Genomic DNA, 20,300 nt, shown 5'->3' with positions numbered 1-20,300 from the left:
AATTACAACTATAATAATAATTATTATTATTACTACTACCGCTACATGATAGACTCTCAGTATCTGGTGGCTTGTGTGTGCTGACTTCACATTTGTAACGATGACGCTCGCTCTGTTATCGGCTTCTCTACTCAGTAATTTGCGTATCACACAGCTGCAGATGAATGTCATTTTGGGTCTTTATGAATAGTATTATATGGCGTAGAGACTTTGCACAACAGTGTACAAACAAATGTAGTGAAAATTAGCCTACTCAGCAAATCCGTTTACCTGTCAGCGGTGTACAAAGTCAAAGTCTTATGTGACGCTGGACGAGCGGTGAAGCACCGAGACCGACACGAGTAAAAACAGCTGGGAAGAAACTGGAAAAGCGCTTATTCTGGCTTATGCTGGGTGGGTATTTTTGTGATTTTAGCAGTGTTGTAATGAGTCATGTTAGTTTTGGGAGAGAACAGGATTTGCTTCCTGTATTAAACTGCTGGCTGTTATTACTAGTGATGCTCGGATATTTGTAGTCTTTAAGATTCCTGTACAAACGTTCAATTTAATAACCAGAGTTTCCGTCATAATGCACAGCCACTGTAACTGTTGTTATTAGCCACCACTGACGTCAAATTATAATACTTTAACAGTACGTAAAATTAAATTTAAAATAAAATGTATTTATTATGGTTTTACAGGAGGAACCATAAGTGTAGTTTATAGTAATTATGCTTAGTGTGGTCCATTTTTGTAAAGAAAAATCGTTTTGCTGTTTTCTATAAATAGCACACAACCTATATATATAAGATGTCTCTATTGTTTTAAACAAATAAGCTTAAATGTACAGCATACAAGAGGAAATTATAGAAATAAGCTTAAATGTACAACATACATGAGGAAATTATAGAAATTAATTATTTTATTTAGCAAGGATGCTTTAAATTGCTCAAAAGTAATGATAAAGACATTTAAAATGTTACAAAAGATTTCTATTTCTGATAAATGCTGTACTTCTGAACTTTCTATTCATAAAAGAAACCTGAAAAAAAGTCTGCTTAGCTGTTTTCCACATAATAATAATAATAATAATAATAATAATATGTGTTTTTTTTTTTTTTTTTTAGCAGAAAATCAGAATATTCAAATGATTTCTGAAGGATCATGTGACTGGAGTAATGATGCTAAAAATTCAGCTTTAAAATCATTATATATTTAAATAAAAAAACAGTTATTTTAAATAGTAAAAATATTTCTAAATTTTACTGTTTTTCTGTACTTTGGATCAATTAAATGCAGGCTTGGTGAGCAAAATAGACTTCTTTAAAAAACAATAAAAATCACTGTTCAAAAACTTTGGACTGGTAGTGTAGGTGCTTGGCCTTTAGAAAATATTTGTCACCCTGATGGGTTTCAGCTAAATATGAGCTTTTTTATCCTTTTAAATGATGTTTGCTATTTTTCCAACCACCAGTGTCTCAGTACAGTAGTAAACATTGAGTGTTGTTATTATTAACTAAAATTAAAACTCCATAATATGACATTTTTGTTCATTAAACTAAAAATAAAATAACAATTTAGAAAAAAAAAAAAGTGAAAGAACTGCAAAAATTAAAGAAATGTTGTCTTGGCAGTTCAAATAAAAAATATTAAAGTTGAAGTGCTAAAATTAATAAAACTAAAAATGCAGTACAAATAAAATAAAGCTAAATAGAAATCTGTAAAAAAATACCAAAGCAAAATGACTAAAACTAAAACTGAAGATATAAAAATAAAATAAAATTTAAAATACTATTAAATATACTGTAATTTAGTAGTTTTCTAGCAAAAATATGCAAACGCAAAATATGGGACAGCCATTGCCATTAAAATTTTTGGTCACACTTAATTTTAAGGTCCAGTTCTCACTATTAACAAACCATTAACTACGGCTTTTGCTTCAATAAACGCCTAATTTGCTGCTCATTATGGTTATGAAGAATAGGTGCTTTATACTGTAAGTACTAATAAACAGCCAATATGTTAATAATAGGCTTGCTAATAAGTAACTAGTTAATAGTGAGAATTGTTCCCTATACTAAACTGTTACCAAAGTTGTTTTGTTTTGTTTTGTTTGTTTGTTTTTTTTAAAGCCAAAATTACAATTGAATATCAGTTCAATGTATTATTCCAAAGTGATCTCATAAGTTACTTAAAGTTTTTTATTGTTACACAAAATAAAGAGTGTTAAGACATCCAGACCATCATATGTTATATTTATCTTAAATGCAGGATTTTTGCCTCTAATTGTTTTAAAAAAGGCATGGGACACCAAAATGTATATATATATTTGGGATTGTTGCTTATACTCCGTTATGTCCGTTCAGGCGCTGTGATGGTGGAGGACAGGACCATTATGAGGGGACGGGTGACAGTGTACTCAGTGCCCGGCTGTCCTCACTGCATACAGGCCAAGGCTACTCTGAGTACATTAGGTGTGCCTGTGTGTGATGTGGATGTGAACAAACACAGAGAAATAAGAGCACAGCTGAAGGAGCTCACAGGTCGCAGTACCGTACCACAGATATTCTTCAATAACATGTATGTGGGAAACAACGAGGACCTCCAGAAACTGGTGAGATAAGAAACAGTAACTGATCTATCACTATAGTCTAAGCACTGGCTTGATATTTATTTCTGGAAAATCGGATGAGGACAAAAGAGAGTTTTTTGGGTTCTTAGGATCCTGAGCAGCTGGAACGCCTCGTCCTATCAGTAAGACAGGAACCCATGTCGCTGGACGCTCCACCTGTACCTGGAGAAAACAACCTTGACTCTGATGGTGAGATTGATGGAGGTTAGTATGTCATCAACTGTATGCTTGTTGTTTTGAAAAACACATGCTCAGATGTTTTCCTTCGCTACTTCCTCATACTCATGGGCTGAGTGGGTTAGCTGAGTGGCTGTAGGTTTGCTGTATGTTCAAGGAACTGCTATTTTATTTAAGTTAATGGGCTCACTTTTTGTTTTTTTCTGGATTTTTCTGTGCCTGCATGTGAGCCAATCTTTCCATACCACCAGCTGTTTCTTCACAGATATCTGCTGTTGTCAGTTTATAGTCATGAAAGATAACTGAATCAGTCCATCCCTCAGGGCTCTTTTATACAACTGGAAATTGTATGTTATATTTTATTAATGTTTATAACAGAGCCCTGTTTCCTGATTCAGAAGGTGACAAATTCTTTTTATTTGTTTGCTTTGCTTTGTCTCAAACCAGCTGTTTTATTTTTAAGCTCTCATAATTTTTTAGATGTTTTTTTCCCCCATAAAGTCTTTTACTAGTTTGTGGTCAGTAAGATTTTTTTTTTTTACCTGTTTGAAATAAGTTTCTTACGTGCAGAAATACAATAAAACAGCAATAATGTGAAATTTTATTTAAAAAAAAAAAATGCACTGCCGTTTAAAAGTTTGGGATTAGTATGATTTTTAATGTTTTTAAACAAAGTTTCTTTTGTTCACCAAGGCTGCATTTAAATCCAAAAAATAAAAACAGTAATATTGTGAAATATTATTTAAATGTAAAATAACCATTTTTTATGTGAATATATTTTAAAATGTAATTTATTCCTATGATGCAAATCTGAATTTTTATCATCATTACTCCAGTCATTCCTATCTAGAAATAGATTATATTTTAAATGATATTATTATAAACTGGAATAAATGTAACAATGTAAGTCTTTGCTTTCACTTTTTTTTATCAAATTAACACATCCTTGCTGAATAAAAAGATTTAATTTCTTTAAAAAAACGAAAAAATAAAAATTTACTGACCCCAAACTTTTAGATGGTAGTTTGTATTGTTACAAAAGATTTATATTTTAAATAAACACTGTTCTTTTCAACTTTTTATTTGTTAAAGAATCCTAGAAAAAAAAAACAGGTTCCAACAAAATATTAAGCAGCACAACTGTTTTCAACATTGATAATAAATCAGCATATTATAATGATTTCTGAAGAATAATTTGACACTGAAGACTGGAGTAATGATGCTGAAAATTCAGCTTTGCATCACATAAATAGATTATATTTTAAATTATATTAACATAAACTGGAATAAAATTCAAATTGTAATAATATTTCACAATATTACAGTTTTTTCTGTATTTTTGGTCAAATAAATGTAGCCTTGGTGAGCATAAGAGACTTTTTTTAAAAACACTAAAAATCTTACTGATCCCGTAGTTTTGAACGACAGTGTAACAGTTTTCTATTTGAATGTTTTTAAATGTGTTTAGTCTTTGAATTTAATGCAGCCTTTATCAATACAGTATTCATAAATAGTTAAATGAGGAACTTAAATTCTGTCAATTATGCAAAATGTTTTCCAGTGCATTCTACATTTCTAGTCTAATACAGATGAATTTCAATAGTCAGGTTGTACATCTTTAGGAGATTTTAAAGGAGAAGTTCACTTCCAGACCAAAAATTTACAGATAATTTACTCACCCCCTTGTCATCCAAGATGTTCATGTCTTTCTTTCTTCAGCTGTGAAGAAATGATGCTTTTTGAGGAAAACATTTCAGGATTTCTCTCCATATAATGGACTAATATGGTACCCTGAGTTTAAATTTCCAAAATGCAGTTTAAATGCGGCTTCAAAGGGCTCTAAACGAGAAAGAAGGGTCTTACCTAGCAGAACGATCAGTTATTTTCTAAAAAAAATACTACTACTAATAATAAAAATGTATATACTTTTTAACCTCAAATGCTCATCTTATCTAGCTCTGCGATGTGCATGCATACTCTGTTTAATCCGGGTCAATACAGTTAGGGTATTTTAAAGTTGGAGGAAAAATGAGATGGGAGTTTTTCAACCTACCCTAACTGTATTGACCCGGATTACACAGAGTACACATGTGCATGGCAGAGCTAGACAAGACGAACATTTGAGGTTAAAAAGTGTATAAATTTGTTTTTTGTTTTTGTTTTTTTGTAGAAAATGACAGGTTGTTTCGCTAGATAAGACCCTTCTTCTTCGTCTGGGATCGTTTAGAGCCCTTTGAATCTGCATTTAAACTACGTTTTGGAAGTTCAAATTCAGGGCCACCATAGAAGTCCACTATATGGAGAGAAATCCTGAAATGTTTTCCTCAAAAAGCATAATTTCTTTAAAACTGAAAAAGAAATACATGAACATCTCGGATGACAAGGGGGTGAGTGAATTATCTGTAAATTTTTGTTCTGGAAGTGAACTACTCCTTTAAGAGTGGGAGGGTTACGGACATAAAGGAGTTGAAGAAAAGCGAGGTGATTGTCAGGATATACAGGAACAACTTCACTGGCATAAGCTGCTGGACTGACTGGCTGTGCAGAGAAAAGGGTGTGTGCAGCTTCCTTCAGCACTCTCTGTTTCAGCAAGCCAAATAAAACAGATTTTCAAAACACTGAAGGAATTTATATGGGTGTAACATTTATAAGCTCTATTATTATCAAGCCACAAACAGGTTAGTTATGGCTAGGACAGCAAACTAAATCTCTCTCATGACTTACTGTAGAATCTGTAGAGCACTATACTGTTTCAATGGCCTCTCAGTCAATGACTAAACAAGCAGCATTGTAGGAATGCAGACACCTCCTATAAGAAAGTTAAAACTGGGTGAAAACCTAAGGATGGCTTCCAAGGTATAATATTGGCATCTCTAAAAGGATTTTAACTGAAAAAAATTATTCTTGGTAATTAAAAATAAATAAAATAAAATTATATATATAATAGTTGTTAATGATGTTTCTTATGCTCATCAAGGCTGCATTTATTTGATTAAACATACTAAAAAAACTGTAATATTATAAAATATTATTTCAATTTAAAAGAACTGTTTTCTATGTGAATATTTTTTAAAATGTAATTTATTCCTGTGATACAAAGCTGAATTTTCAGCATCATTAATCCAGTCTTCAATGTCAAATGATCCTTCAGAAATCATTCTAATATGCTGATTTATTATCAATGTTGAAAACAGTTGTGCTGCTTAATATTTTGTTGGAACCAGTGATTTTTTTTTTCTAGGATTCTTTAACAAATAAAAAGTTGAAAAGAACAGTGTTTATTTAAAATATAAATCTTTTGTAACAATATAAACTACCATCTAAAAGTTTGGGGTCAGTCAATTTTTATTCTTTCGTTTTTTTGAAAGAAATTAATACTTTTATTCACCTAGGATGTGTTGATAAAAAGTGAAAGCAAAGACTTACATTGTTAGAAAAGATTTCTATTTTGAATAAATGCTGTTCTTTTTAACCGTTTATTCATCAAGAAACCTAAAAAAAAAAAAAAATCACAGTTTCCAAAAAAATATTAAGCACCACAACTGTTTTCAACATTGATAATAACAGTAATTAATCAGCATATTAGAATGATTTTTGAAGAATCACATGACACTAAAAACTGAAGTAATGGCTGATAAAAATTCAGCTTTGTATCACAGGAATAAATTATATTTCAAAATATATGAATATAAAACACCATTATTTTAAACTGTAATAATATTTCACATTATTGTTTTTTTTTCTGTATTTTTGATCAAGTAAATGCAGCCTTTATGATCATATATACGAATTCTTTAAAAAACATAAAAAATTGTACAGATCCCAAACTTTTCAGCGGCAGTGTATATATATAAACCAAAATTAAATGTTTAAACTAAAGTCCTAAAATGACTTAAAGAAATAAAAAATAAATTAAACATATAAACAAAAAAGGGGGAAAAGGACATTAATAATCTTAGTAGACGGTAAAATTCAGAGATGTCTTGCTTGCTTTCTTTCATATAGCATTTTTTAACTTACTTAAACAAATAAAAAAAAGTGAAAACTATATAAAAATGATAAATATATAAATAATACTAAAATAGCACTTGTGACTACAATGTTTTTTTCTTAGCTTATTATAAAGGAAAATTGGACATTTATAATCAGTTGACAGTCTCAAATTTAGACATTTGCTTACTTTCATATATAATTTTTCAGCGGTCAGACACAGCCCTAGTCTATTCTGGTATAGTAATGATGGGTTCCTGCCCACAAAGACATTTTTGTGTTTACTTACTGTGAAAACCAGTGAAAGGTTGATGTATTGAACCGTGTTTGCCATTGGTGTTGGCTCTCATAGATTGCTCTGGCTCCACTCCACTTTCAGGAAGTAGGTGAAATGACCCTGAGTTTAATGGTGAGGAAGCATTTGAAGTCTGTGACTAGCTAAAGGCAGTTTGATGACAGTAGCATCTTATTCAGGCTACTGGAGCATGTTCCCAATGCAGCACTTACCTCTGGAGAAACGGCAGCATGCGGCCTAATGATGGGTGTGTAGTAGCAGGATGCCCGTAGACACTTACGCCATCTGCTGTAGTCTCATCTTTCTCATTGGAAACCCTATCTTTCTGTCCTCACTTCTCTTAAATGTGCTTGTCTAGACTTGTGTTTTCATGCATCTCTATAGCATGAAGCGTGGGGTTACACTCAATGATTCTTTAATCATTTATGAGTTTGGTTCATTTCCAGTCATGTTAAATGTTAACACCTGCTTGTTTGTAAGGCGGCATTGTATTGATGTTCTTCAATCATTCAGAGTTTGTTCTAAACCTCTAATATTACGTATTAAACTGCAGTCAATTAAACCTTTAACATGCAGACACCTTTATTATTTACTATTCTTATAATAAATAATAAATATTATTTATCCAGTATTATGTCATACTCTCACACTTTGAGGCTTAGGTGTGCTGTCTATTTTTAGTTTTTGTAATTAGGGCTTCACAATTATTTAAATTAATAATCAAGATTGCAGTTACAGGTGCGGCAGTGAATTAATCATGACAAGTGTCAATTACAGCGTTCATCTAAGTCTGCACACGTTGCATCAGAATGTAATGCTAAATGTGGAATATATTTTTTTGCAGATGCTGAACATTTTACCATGCCTGGTGCAAAAATGCAATAGGAAATCAGATTTAATGTTCAAAAGTCTGGGGTCAGCAAAATTTGTTAAATGTTTTTGAGAAAGATCTGTTTTGTTCACCAAGGCTGCCTTTGTTTGATAAAAATAATAATACATATAATTACATATAATAATTATGTTGCAGCCTTATGTTAAACTGCTTTAAATTACGTTTTTCCACATCAATCTACACTCCATAAACCATAATGACAAAGAACAAAACAACTTTGCAAATTTATTAGAAATAAAAAACTGAAATTATACCATTGCATAAGTATTCATACCTCAGGAGCATTCATATCGCTTGTAGATGTTACTACACTTCGAATGGAGTTAACCTGTGGCAAATTCATTTGAATGAGTATGATTTAGAAAAGCACACACCTCTGAATAAAAGGTCTAACAGCTGAAAATGCATATCAGAGCAAAAACCAAGCCCTCAGGTTAAAAGAACTGCCTGTAGAGCTCAGAGACAGGATCGTGTCAAGGCACAGATCTAGGAAAGAGTTCAGAAAAAATTCTGCTGCATTGAAGGTTCACAGAAGTATGTAGCCTCTATTATCCGTAATGGAAGAAGTTTGGAACAACTAGGACTCTTTGTGGAGCTGGCCTCCTGGAAAAACTGAGCAATTGATGGAGAAGGGTATTGGTTAGAGTGGTGACCAAGAAGCTGATGGTCACTCTAGTTGAGCTCCATGGTCATATATGGAGATGGGAGAAACTTGCAGAAGGACAAACATCACTGCAATACTCCAGCAATACAGTCTTTATGGCGGTGTAGCCAAACTCAATCCACTCCTTAGTGAAGACACATGAAAACACACTTGAACCTAACAACAGGACAATGACGGTAAGCACACAGCAAGAGTGGCTTATAGACAAATCTGTGAATATCCTTCTGTGGCCCAGCCACAGCCTGGGCTTGAACCCAATCAAACATTTCTGGAGAAACCAGAAAATGTCTGCCAAACCCCATCCAAGCTGACAGAGCTTGAGAGGTGAAGAGGTGAGTAGAACAATGGCAGATAATTGCCAGATGCTGATGTGCAGAGCTTGTTGCATCATACCCAAAAAGACTTGAGGCTGTAAAGGTGCTTCAGCTAAGTACTTAAGTAAGGGTATGAATACTTATGAAATGCACTTATTTCAGTGTTTTATTTTTAATAAATGTACAAAGTTGTCACAAATCTATTTTGTGCTTTGCCATTATGATGTATGGAGTGTTGATTGATGTGGAAATGAGGGTGTGAATACTTTTGTAAGGCACTGTATTATTAGCTACTATTTAAAATAGCTGTTTTCTATTTAAATATATTTTTTAAAATGTAATTTATTCATGTAATGCAAAGCTGAATTTTCATCAGTCATTACTCCTGTCTTCAGTGCCACATGATCCTTCAGAAATTATTATAATATGCTGATTTGCTGCTCAAGAAACATCTATTATTATAATTGGTGTCAGAAACAGTTGTGCTGCATAATATATATATATATTTTTTTTTTGTGGAAACCATTTTTTTCCAAGATTCTTTGATGAATAGAAAGTTCAAAAGAACTGTTTATTTAAAAAATATATTTTTTATTATTATTAAAGTTTAGTCAATTTAATTTGATCATTTTAAGCATCCTTGCTCTATAAAAGTATTATTTTCTTTAAAATCTTTCTGACCTTAAATGTTTTGAACAGTCATGATTTGTCATAGTTGTGTAGCCCTATTTATAAAATATTTTAAGATTGGAATGATAGAATTTTAAAAATATGACAGAATGAAAACGATGACATCTATTTGCTTACTGAATTTCAATTATTCTCTAAATCTATTTGTATACTTTTATTGATTAGACATTCTTGCACATATTTAATAATTTAATCACATGCTGACCGCTGCATTTACACCAAAACCTAAAACCTACCTATAACTTTAATACAATAACTTCTTGGCTGCCTTACAAGTGCTGGCATTTTCTTCAGGACACGCATATCTAGTTATCAGTTACGTAATGGGAAAAAAAAGAAGACCTTTTGTGTTTGATTGTTTCAGTCATTCTTATTCTCATTGTTTGTGCCACTTGCCCAAAGCAGCCTGTGAGCTTTCGGAGGCACTGAGGAATCTGATCCTGAAACTCTACTCTGATCATCTCTCTGAAGATGGCAAGGTAACGCACCATTTCACCTTCTCATCACACACTTCATATCAAAAAGGTGCAAGACCATGTTTAACGGATTCGTCACAGACACAAACGCTACATGCACTCAGACATTTGATGTTTGTGGCAGGCGAATGACCCGAGGAGCGTTACGCCACATTATGTTTTAAATAAGAAAGGTGCGTGTCATTGTGACCGTCTGGGTCTCCACTTTCAGACGGTTGATTACAAGGCCATGTCCCGGAGCCTGTACTTTGAGCGCTACTGTGATCTCGCTGTCCAACTTCAGCGCGTGGAGCTGCTGTCTCTGAGTCGTGAAGAGAAACTGGCTTTCTTTATCAACGTGTACAACGCCCTCGTCATCCACGGGAACCTGCGTCTGGGCTTTCCCAAAAACATATGGCAAAGGTATCGGGTAAGAGAAGTGGAGATTTGGTGGTTAAGAAGTGGAAATGTGAAATGCTATCAGTGCTTCAGTGCATTTGGTCTCTTGTTTTCCAGTTCTTCAACTATGTGAGCTACTTCATTGGTGGTCAGGTATTCACACTGCAGGATATTGAAAATGGAGTGCTTAGAGGAAACCGCAAAGGTGTGGCACAACTCCTGAAGCCCTTTTCCAGGAATGACCCTCGACTGCAGGTATCCCACTTTGGATTCAGTATAACCTCATTCATCTAGATAATATGACAGTTAATTTGTTGAGTGTATATATATATATAAATATAATATATAATATGGCGGTTCGGTATGTACCTCGGTTTTAACGTCACGGTTCAGTATGATTTTGGTACAGCAGGGGGAAAGTCTAAACTTTTTTCTTTTTTTTAAATAAACAGTGGTTTACTGAACAAGTTTCTCTTTCTTTAAATACATTCAGTTATAAGTAAAATTTTCTTAGTGATAAAAATCTACTTCAGCTTATGCTTTAAACTATAGGGAGCCCTTTTACATTATATGGTTAACAATAAAAACTTAAATTTAATTACTATTTATTTTTAAATATAATAATTAACACTTAACTTTAAGAAATATATATATGCAAACATGTAAAGTGCACTTAATGCAGTTTTTAAATTAATTTATAAATTATAAAAATTCTATTTGTTTAAATATATTCAAATACATACATACATTAAATAATTAAGAGTAACAGGTAAAGTACAATATGTACAATATAATGAGTGTTTAGTGTAATATTTCATGAAATGCTCTTCTCTAGACTTCATTTTTCTAGTGAACTAATGAGCTGTGGGCACTGATGACTTGCCTGAGGTAAATGAAACGCCAAAAATTTACAGTACGAATACGTGTACCGTTACACCCTGTTATAAAGTCAGAATTGCGACATATAAACTTGTAATTCTGATTTTTTTTCTCAGAATTGCAAGATATAAACTCGCAATTGTGATTTATAAAGTCAGAATTGTGAGTTTATTTCTTAGAATCTGACTTGCAATTGCGAGTTTGTACATGCAATTCTAGCTTTGTTTCTCAAAATAACTAAAAAATATAAAAAGGTAAATTTCACAATTCTGACTTTATAACTCACAATTGTAATTTTATATCTCACAATTCTGAGAAAAAAATCTTAATTGTAAGTTTGTATCTTGATATTGAGGGAAAAATTCGGAACTGTGAGATAAAACCTTGCATTTACCTTTTTATATTTTTTTATTCAGTGGTGGAAACGATTCAGATTTTAATTCTGATTTGTATTGCCTGTAATTTATAGGAGAAATTTACCTCATTTTTGCAACAGCAACACTTTCAGTGAATTACTTAAAGGAGAAGTCCACTTCCAGAACAAAAATTTACAAATAATTTTTTCACCCCTTTGTCATCCAGGATGTTCATGTCTTTGTCTTCAGTTGTAAAGAAATTATGGTTTTTGAGGAAAACATTTCAGGATTTTTCTCCATATAATGGACTTCATTGGTGCCCCGATTTTGAACTTCCAAAATGTAGCTTAAATGCACCTTGAAAAGGGCTTTCGACGTGATTCTGTAGTACATAGCGTCGTGGACGCACCTCCCAGAACTAGTGTTACACAAGCTTTTGTGCTTAAAAAGTATACAAATTTTTTTCTTCGTTTCGCTAGATAAGACCTTTCTTCCTCTGCTGGGATCATTTAGAGCCCTTTGAAGCTGCATTTAAACTACATTTCGGTAGTTCAAAATCGGGGGACCATTGAAGTCCATTATATGGAGAAAAATCCTGAAATACTTTCCTTAAAAACAGTAATTGGTTTACGACTGAAGACAGAAAGACATGAACATCTTTGATGACAAGGGGGTGAGTAAATTATTTGTAAATTGTTGTTGTGGAAGTGGACTTCTCCTTTAAAGCAGGTTCCAGCTGTATTTGGAAATATTTAAGGCTTTAGATTTAAAAAAATTTAAAACTTTTTTTTTTTTTTTTTTTTTTTTTTTTGTTCTTGACTTGACTTGACTTGACTTGACTTATCCCATTCAGGAGATTATAATACAGTAAATTAAAGTCTAACCCTATTACTTTATGTTGGTTATATACATACACTACACATTTTATAGGGACACATTAAATTGATCAAAAGTGACAGTAAAGACATTTATAATGTTACAAAAAATGAATTTCAAATAAATGCTGTTCTTTTGAACTTTCTAGTCAACAAAGATTCTTGAAATAAAACGTATCACATTTTCCACAAAATTAGTACGTAGCACAACTGTTTTCAACATTGTTTTGAAAAGTAAATCATCATATATGGTAATGATATATATAATGATTTCTGAAGGAACATTTGACTCTGAAGACTGGAGTAATGGTGCTAAAAATACAGCTTTGCATCACAGCAATAAATTACATTTTAAAATATAGCAGGTAGAAAATAGTTATTTAAAAATGTAATAATATTTCACAATATTACAGTTTTTGTTGTAAATTAATGCAATAGTCAAGACTTTTTTTTAAAACATTAAGAAAACTTACCAACTCCAGATTTTTGAATGGTAGTATACTGAGAAACACTGGAGTAAAAGATATCTGAATGTTGTTATCATTAGTAATGTGTGTCTTCATCCATTAGGTGGCACTTCCTGATGTTGAGCCTCTCATTCATTTTGCACTGAACTGTGGTGCAAAGGGCTGCCCTCCAATTAAGACATACACACCACAGGTTATCCAGAGTATTTTCATTTATAATACTATAAATGTCTATACATTCTTTCTGACAGTGTAAAGCATATAGTGTTTTATAGTCAAGTTTCCCTACATGTGTCACATCAGGACATTGATAGTCAGTTGCGAGCTGCAGCAGAAGCGTTCCTGGAGAATGACGACAGCTGCGTGATTGACAGCGTGAGACGAGAAGTGAAGCTCAGCCAGATCTTTAAGTGGTACAAGACAGATTTTGGAGGCACTGATGAGAAGGTATTACATACCGTCACTCTCAATTCACAATTCATTCATATGGAAAATTATGTTGTTGTTTCATTGTAAGTCATAGTTTACCTAGAAATGTACTCGTATTTGTTTTGTTTTTTTTCATCTGTGTAACACTAACAGAGATATTTAGCAGAATTCCCAAGCTGCTCTTTTTCATACAATGCAAGTGATTGGTTCTGTCTTTAAACATGCACTTGCTGAGTTAGTAATGTTTTCTTTTTCAGCTGCTGAACTGGGTGTTTGAGCATATGGGAGCATCACAGAAGAAGAGGAATCTACAGACTCTGCTGTCAGATGGAAAGGTCAAAGTGAGCTATCTGCCCTATGACTGGTCTATAAACAGCACAGACTGAACTAAGCCACATTCTCATGCACACGATTGCTCTTTCACTGACTCATTGTGGGTACTGTGGTTTCTCACATGCAGCAGAGACGAGTGATTTAAAACAGAACTGTACCCTGAAACTATGCATTTCGAACCCTTTACCTTGTTCTTCCACCTCCCAAAGGGCAATGTGATACTGTAGCCTAATATTTCTAATGAAATTTTATACCTAGAACTTTCCAAATTGTATTGCAGTGTTTTGCACTGATTATTATGCAGTTACATGTCTTAAATATTCTCATGCTAGGATGTCTTTAATTCATCTGCATTATTATATGTATTGTACTGTATCTACGTAAATTTTTCAGCAAGTTTTCAGCAACACTATGAAAAGCTAAAAAGAACACATGGAACATAATTTGCACAGATTGAGCTATGGTGCATATTGCTTGTAATATAGATTTTTTCAAAAGACCTCAAGGAAAAAAATTATATTTAATCATTTTTATATATGCACCAATTTAACAATACACAGTAATAAACAGCAATATTTAACTATGTATATTTTTACAAAAACATTTAAATATATGAAAAATTTGCACGGATGCTTCCAGGAATGTTTGGATGATGACAGAAATATATATTAAAGGGGTCCTATTATGCTCTTTTATAAAGTCTTGATTTTGTTTTGGGGGTGTGCTAGAACATGCTTTCATGCTTGGTGGTTCGAAAAACTGATTATTTTTAACATAATTTACATTATTACAATACATTTTTCCCAGCCTGGCAGATAAGGCTCGATTAGTTTCCGGGTTTAATGAAGGCCCGTCTTCTGAAAAACTAAATGTGTTGTGATTGGTTAGCTGTCCCACTGCGTTGCGATTGGCGAACAGCTTAGACGGTGTTTCAGTACTGCCACTCCCCCTGTCAAAGAAGCAAGTTCCGTGTACAACTGTTAGCGCAAGCTAGATTAAAGTAATTCTTACGTTTTTAAATATGGATATTTTTCTTACAAAAACGCATTGATTCGCTAAAGGAGTCCTTTATTAACCCCCCGGAGCCATGTGAGGCACTTTTTATTAGGGATGGATGCATATTATTGGACTTGTTTTGGACAGATGAAGAGAAACACCCGTCTATGCCATTCTAAAGCTTGGGAGTGCCAGGATAAATTTTAATATAACTCTGATTGCATTCGTCTGAAAGAAGGAAGTCATATACACCTAGGATGCATGGAGTGTGAGTAAATAATACGCTACAGAAGTATTGGGTCCTATCGTCTGCCTACGGGATCGCCAGTGCATGATATTATCGTGCTAATGTATTTAATTATTTACATACTTAGTTTCTTTGCCCGAAACCAGCTCCAGCATAAGGCTAAAAGCAGCCTAACATTATCAAAGAACATCATCACTGATCAGCCTAGCCTAGTCGAGTGCAAGTTTATGCATTTAAAAAAAACACTTGCGTTATAAGTAAAGCTACACTGTATGATGAATAAATCTCTTACCACACACTGCATACGTCTGCGGCATTACGACTCCGACGTGGCAACCGGAGTAGTTTGCGGCTTTGGCATGTGTTTCGACCCTCTGTACTGCACACGTCTGTGGCACGTTACAGCTCTGAAGCGGCCACTCTAGTCAATGCTTGTGTTTATACTCGTTAAGGCGGTTCTCTCCGCCCTGCATCGCTAAAGTTAGACTAATGCCCCACCTCGTCCCTACCCTCCAACAATTCGAATTTCTGTGGGGGGGATTTAATTGAATGATATTCTAATGGATGGTGTTGTGACATCATTGCATGCAGAAAACAAACGTTGTAATCCAAAGGAGCAGTTCGTTGTAATTCTTGAAAAGGGATTTTAAAGAAAAACAAAATATCTCCTTTTGGAGTGGACTTTGAGATTTGTAACTTTGTAGACCTTTTTTATTCCCAAAGATACACACCACACACTGACTAAAGTTCAAAAAGTGAAAAAGCATAATAGCACCCCTTTAAAATACATTTTAAATATCTATCTATTCACAGTGTTGTTTTAAAGTATTACAGTGCCTTGCAAAAGTATTCATACCCCTTCATTTTTTCACCTTTTTTTAAGTTACAACCTTATGTTAAACTGCTTTAAATGCCTTTTTTTCCACATCAATTTACACTCCATAGTATAATATACCATAATGACAAAGCACAAAACAGAATTGTGGCAACTTTGCAAATTTATTAGAATTAAGAAACTGAAATAAGTAAATTGCACAAGTATTCATTCCCTTAACATGGTACTTAGTTGAAGCACCTTTACAGACTCGAGTCTTTTTGGGTATGATGCCACAAGTTTTGCACATCTGCATTTGGCAATTATCCTCACTTCTTCACCTCTCAGGCTCTGTCAGCTTGGATGGGGTCTGGCAGACATTTTCAGGTTTCTCCAGAAATGTTTGATTGGGTCACTCAAGGACATTCACAGAGTTGTCTATAAGCCACTCTTGCTGTGTGCTTACCGTCACTGTCCTGTTGGAAGGTGAACCTTCTGCCTAGTCTGAGGTTCTGAATGCTGTGGACTGGGTTTTCATTAAGGCTATCTTGATATTTTAGTGCATTGAGCTTTCCTTCTACTTTGGCGAGTCCCTCAGTCCCTGCCTCCAAAAAAACAGCCCCACAGTATTACTGTTAGGATGATACTGTACAGGTGATGAGCAGTGCTTGGTTTGCTTTTAAGATGATGCTTGGAATTGAGGTTCATCAGACCAGAGAATCTTGTTTCTCACAGTCTGAGAGTTCTTTAGGTGCTTTGTTGCAAATTCAAAGTGTGTTTTCATGTGTCTTCACTGAGGAGAGGATTGAGTATGGCCACACCACCATAAAGACTGAAGTGGTGGAGTATTGCAGTGATGTTTGTCCTTTTGTAAATTTCTTCCATCTGCATATATGATCATGGAGCTCAACTAGAGTGACCATCAGCTTTTTGTTCACTAATATAACCAAGCCCCTTTCTCCATCAATTGCTCAGTTTGGCCAGGAGGTCAGCTCTAGGAAGAGTCCTAGTTGCTCCAAACATCTTTCATTATGGATAATATGCAGCAGAATTTTTTTCTGAACTCTTTCCCAGATCTGTGTCTTGATGCAATCCTCTCTCTGAGCTCTTCAGGCAGTTTTTTTTATTTTTTATTTCAGGGATTGATTTTTGCTCTGATATGAATTTTCAGCTGTGCAGCTGAGCTTTTATTGAGAGGTGTGTGCCTTTCCAAATCATACTCATTCAAATGAATTTGCCATAGATTAACTCCACTCAAAGTGGAGTGTAGATTGATGTGGGGGGAAATAAGTTATTTAAAGCAGTTTAACATACGTTTGCAACACAACAAAATATGAAAATCATGAAAGGGTATGAATACTTTCACAAGGCACTGTAGTTCATTTCCAGAATTAAAATTTCCTGATAATTTACTCACCCACGATGTCATGTTCATGTCTTTCTTTTCTAAGTCAAAAACAAATTAAGGTTTTTGAGGAAAACATTCCAGAATTTTTCTTCATATAGTGGACTTCAGTGGGACCCAATTTGTTCAAGGTTCAAATTGCATTTTCAATACAGCTTCAAAGGGCTTTACATGATCCCAGCCAAGGAATAAGGGTCTTATCTAGTGAAGGTCATTTAAAAAAAATAAATAAATAAAAACAAATACTTTTTACCCACAAATGCTCGTCTTGCACTAGCTCTGCGATCTGCAAATAGCTCTGCGTCTGCAACTTCACACAACACGTAATCGTGTTGGAAACGTCACACACGGTTAGTTCTTTGTCTTGTTTTCTCCTCCAACTTCAAAATCATCCGACATAGTTGCTTTACCTTTTTTGTGAAGTTTGACTTTCTTTGTAAACACTGGGTCGTGCATAATTAAGTAATGCATGAGGTCGAGCTAGTGCAAGACGAGCATTTGTGGTTATAAAGTATATAAATCTTTATTTGTTTATTTATTTATCTATAAATGGCCAATTATTTCGCTAGATAAGACCCTCATTCCTCAGCTGGGATCGTGTAGAGCTCTTTGAAGCTCCATTGAAACTGCAGTTTGGACCTTCAACCTGTTGGCCACCATTGAGACATATGGAGAAAAATCCTAGAATGATTTCCTCAAAAACTTCATTTCTTTTCGACTGGAGAAAGAAAGATATGAACATCTTGGATGACAGGAGTCAGTAAATTATCAGGAATTTTGTATAACTAATCTTTTAAAGAATAGTTCACCAAGAAAAGTCTTAATTGACTTTTAAGCTATATTCAAAGTCTTAAAGGAGAAGTCCACTTCCAGAACAACAGTTCACAAATAATTTATTCACCCCCTTGTCATCCAAGATGTTCATGTCTTTCTGTCTTCAGTCGTGAAGAAATTATGGTTTTTGAGGAAAACATTTCAGGATTTTTCTCCATATAATGAACTTCATTGGTGCCCCGATTTTGAACTTCCAAAATGTAGTTTAAATGCAGCTTCAAAGGGCTCTAAACAATCCCAGCCGAGGAAGAAGGGTCTTATCTAGCGAAACAATCTGTCATTTTTTTCGGAAAATAAATTATTTTATACTTTTTAGGCACAAAAGCTTGTGTAGCACAGGCCCTGGGATGCGCGTTTACTACGCTATGTACTCTTGAATCACGTTGAAAGGTCACACGGAACTACAGACCCAGTGTTTACAAAGTGAACACGCAAAGACTAAGGAAGTGCAAGTAAGTCAAACGCTGTTTACAAACAAAAAGTTGTAGGAGAAAATAAGATGGAGTACACAGACGATGAACATACACGTGATTCGTAGTAGTGATGGGAAGTTCTGGTCATTTTACCGACTTGGACATTTGAGTCTCGTTCAGCAAAATGAACAAATTTTTTTTCAAGTCATTTCGTCCATTTTAGCAAAATATAATTAAAATGTTACGTGTTACTTCCCTAACACATCTACTGCTTACACAAACATTGATCACACTACAAACAAGACAAAACTATAAAAAACAGAAAAGATTAATTCATTGTTTACCTGTGTCACAACACATGTCAGACGAACGAACTTGCACAAGGATGAAGGTGAAATCCACAAATCTTTAATATAATCCACAATGACGATACAGACAGGCAGCAAAACACGTGTGAATAGACGAGACTGGACACAAAGCATAGAATTGAAACAACTTATAAAGGGTGGCTAATGATACACAAACAGGTGAAGCGAGTTAACTAATCAAATATGGGCACAAGAGGGAGAAACCAACATAAACACTCCACAGGGGTGTGATAACCTGGGTCTTTAGTCTATGATTAACTCACCTCACTTCTTATCTGACAAGTTTTCGAGTTTGAGTCGTTCATTCATCACGTGACAGCCCCATAAGATAAACGAACGACTCGAAAAACCCGAAGACTCAAAACAGGTAAACTAATTCCAGCACAGAACCTAATAGGATGTTGTGCATGCGCGACTGAACAAATCACTCCCCGAAAAGACTCGTTCTTCCCGAGTCACATTGAAGATTCGTTCAAAATGAAAGAATCGTTCAAGAACGAACCAATTACTAATTCATAGCATCATGGACGCGCATCCCAGAGCCTGTGCTACACAAGCTTTTGTGCTTAAAAATTATGCAAATTTTTATTTTTCGAAAAAAATGACAGATCGTTTCGCTAGATAAGACCCTGCTTCCTCGGCTGGGATCATTTAGACCCCTTTGAAGCTGCATTTAAACTACATTTTAAAAAAATCCTGAAATGTTTTCCTCAAAAACCATAATTTCTTACAATACAACTAACGACAGAAAGACATGAACATCTTGGATGACAAGGGGGTGAGTAAATTATTTGTAAATTATTGTTCTAGAAGTGGAGTTCTCCTTTAAAAGAGCTATATGATAACTTTGTATGAGGATTAGATTAAAATGAATCACTAGTATTTTTTATTTGCTGTACACTGAGTGCTGTTTACGGTTATAATGTTCACTGTTTTATGTCTAGACTTATTTTTTTCTCAAGAGATCTGAAGTGGAATGCGTAAGACATGAAAGATTTTGAGACGTGGATCAGTTTGTGGATCTTTCATGCTGTTTGTTGAACTGTTGACTCTGACTCTGTCAGAATGATGGATGTCTTCAGCAGGGAAGATCAGAATGACACCAGCCAGTAGCATCCAATATACTTTTTGTAATGCATGATGTGTTATTTGATCAATTATTGAAAGGCGACAGGGCTGACGGAATCTCATAACTGGTTTCTCATAAACACAGCCTGTTTTGTATGAAGCGGCTCTGTGCCTGATTTGATCAAGGGTTAACAAGAATTCCCATAATATTTTTTATAGAAAATTAGATCCATACTGAAACTTTCTGAAAAATGGATTCGGCATCTGTCTCGCTTTAGGCAGAGAAAATCCTCCTGAACTGAGCTGTTTTTTTCTAAGCAAAATGGATG

General features: G+C 34.2%; 1 protein-coding gene across 3 annotated transcripts; it reads left to right on the top strand.

Moving 5' to 3' along the window:
• Window positions 1-111: 111 nt before the first annotated feature.
• zgc:152951 (uncharacterized protein LOC569013 homolog) lies at window positions 112-18,620 on the top strand. Of its 3 annotated transcripts, none has more exons than XM_051119838.1 (9): window positions 112-393; window positions 2,346-2,593; window positions 2,701-2,800; window positions 10,039-10,112; window positions 10,321-10,518; window positions 10,605-10,742; window positions 13,168-13,257; window positions 13,368-13,511; window positions 13,751-18,620. In XM_051119838.1, exons 1-9 carry the CDS (start codon window positions 387-389, stop codon window positions 13,877-13,879), a joined length of 1,128 nt encoding a protein of 375 aa, XP_050975795.1. In that variant the 5' UTR covers window positions 112-386; the 3' UTR covers window positions 13,880-18,620. The 3 variants fall into 3 exon arrangements, with proteins under 3 accessions (XP_050975795.1, XP_050975794.1, XP_050975793.1); XM_051119837.1 differs by having other exon boundaries at window positions 2,701-2,815; XM_051119836.1 differs by having other exon boundaries at window positions 2,701-2,815; window positions 10,036-10,112.
• Window positions 18,621-20,300: the final 1,680 nt, after the last annotated feature.

The sequence above is a fragment of the Labeo rohita genome, chromosome 9, assembly GCF_022985175.1.
Source record: "Labeo rohita strain BAU-BD-2019 chromosome 9, IGBB_LRoh.1.0, whole genome shotgun sequence".
Classification (NCBI taxonomy): domain Eukaryota; kingdom Metazoa; phylum Chordata; class Actinopteri; order Cypriniformes; family Cyprinidae; genus Labeo; species Labeo rohita.
The sequence above is the reverse complement of the archived record's forward strand: the minus strand, read 5'-3'. Positions and strand labels throughout refer to the sequence as shown.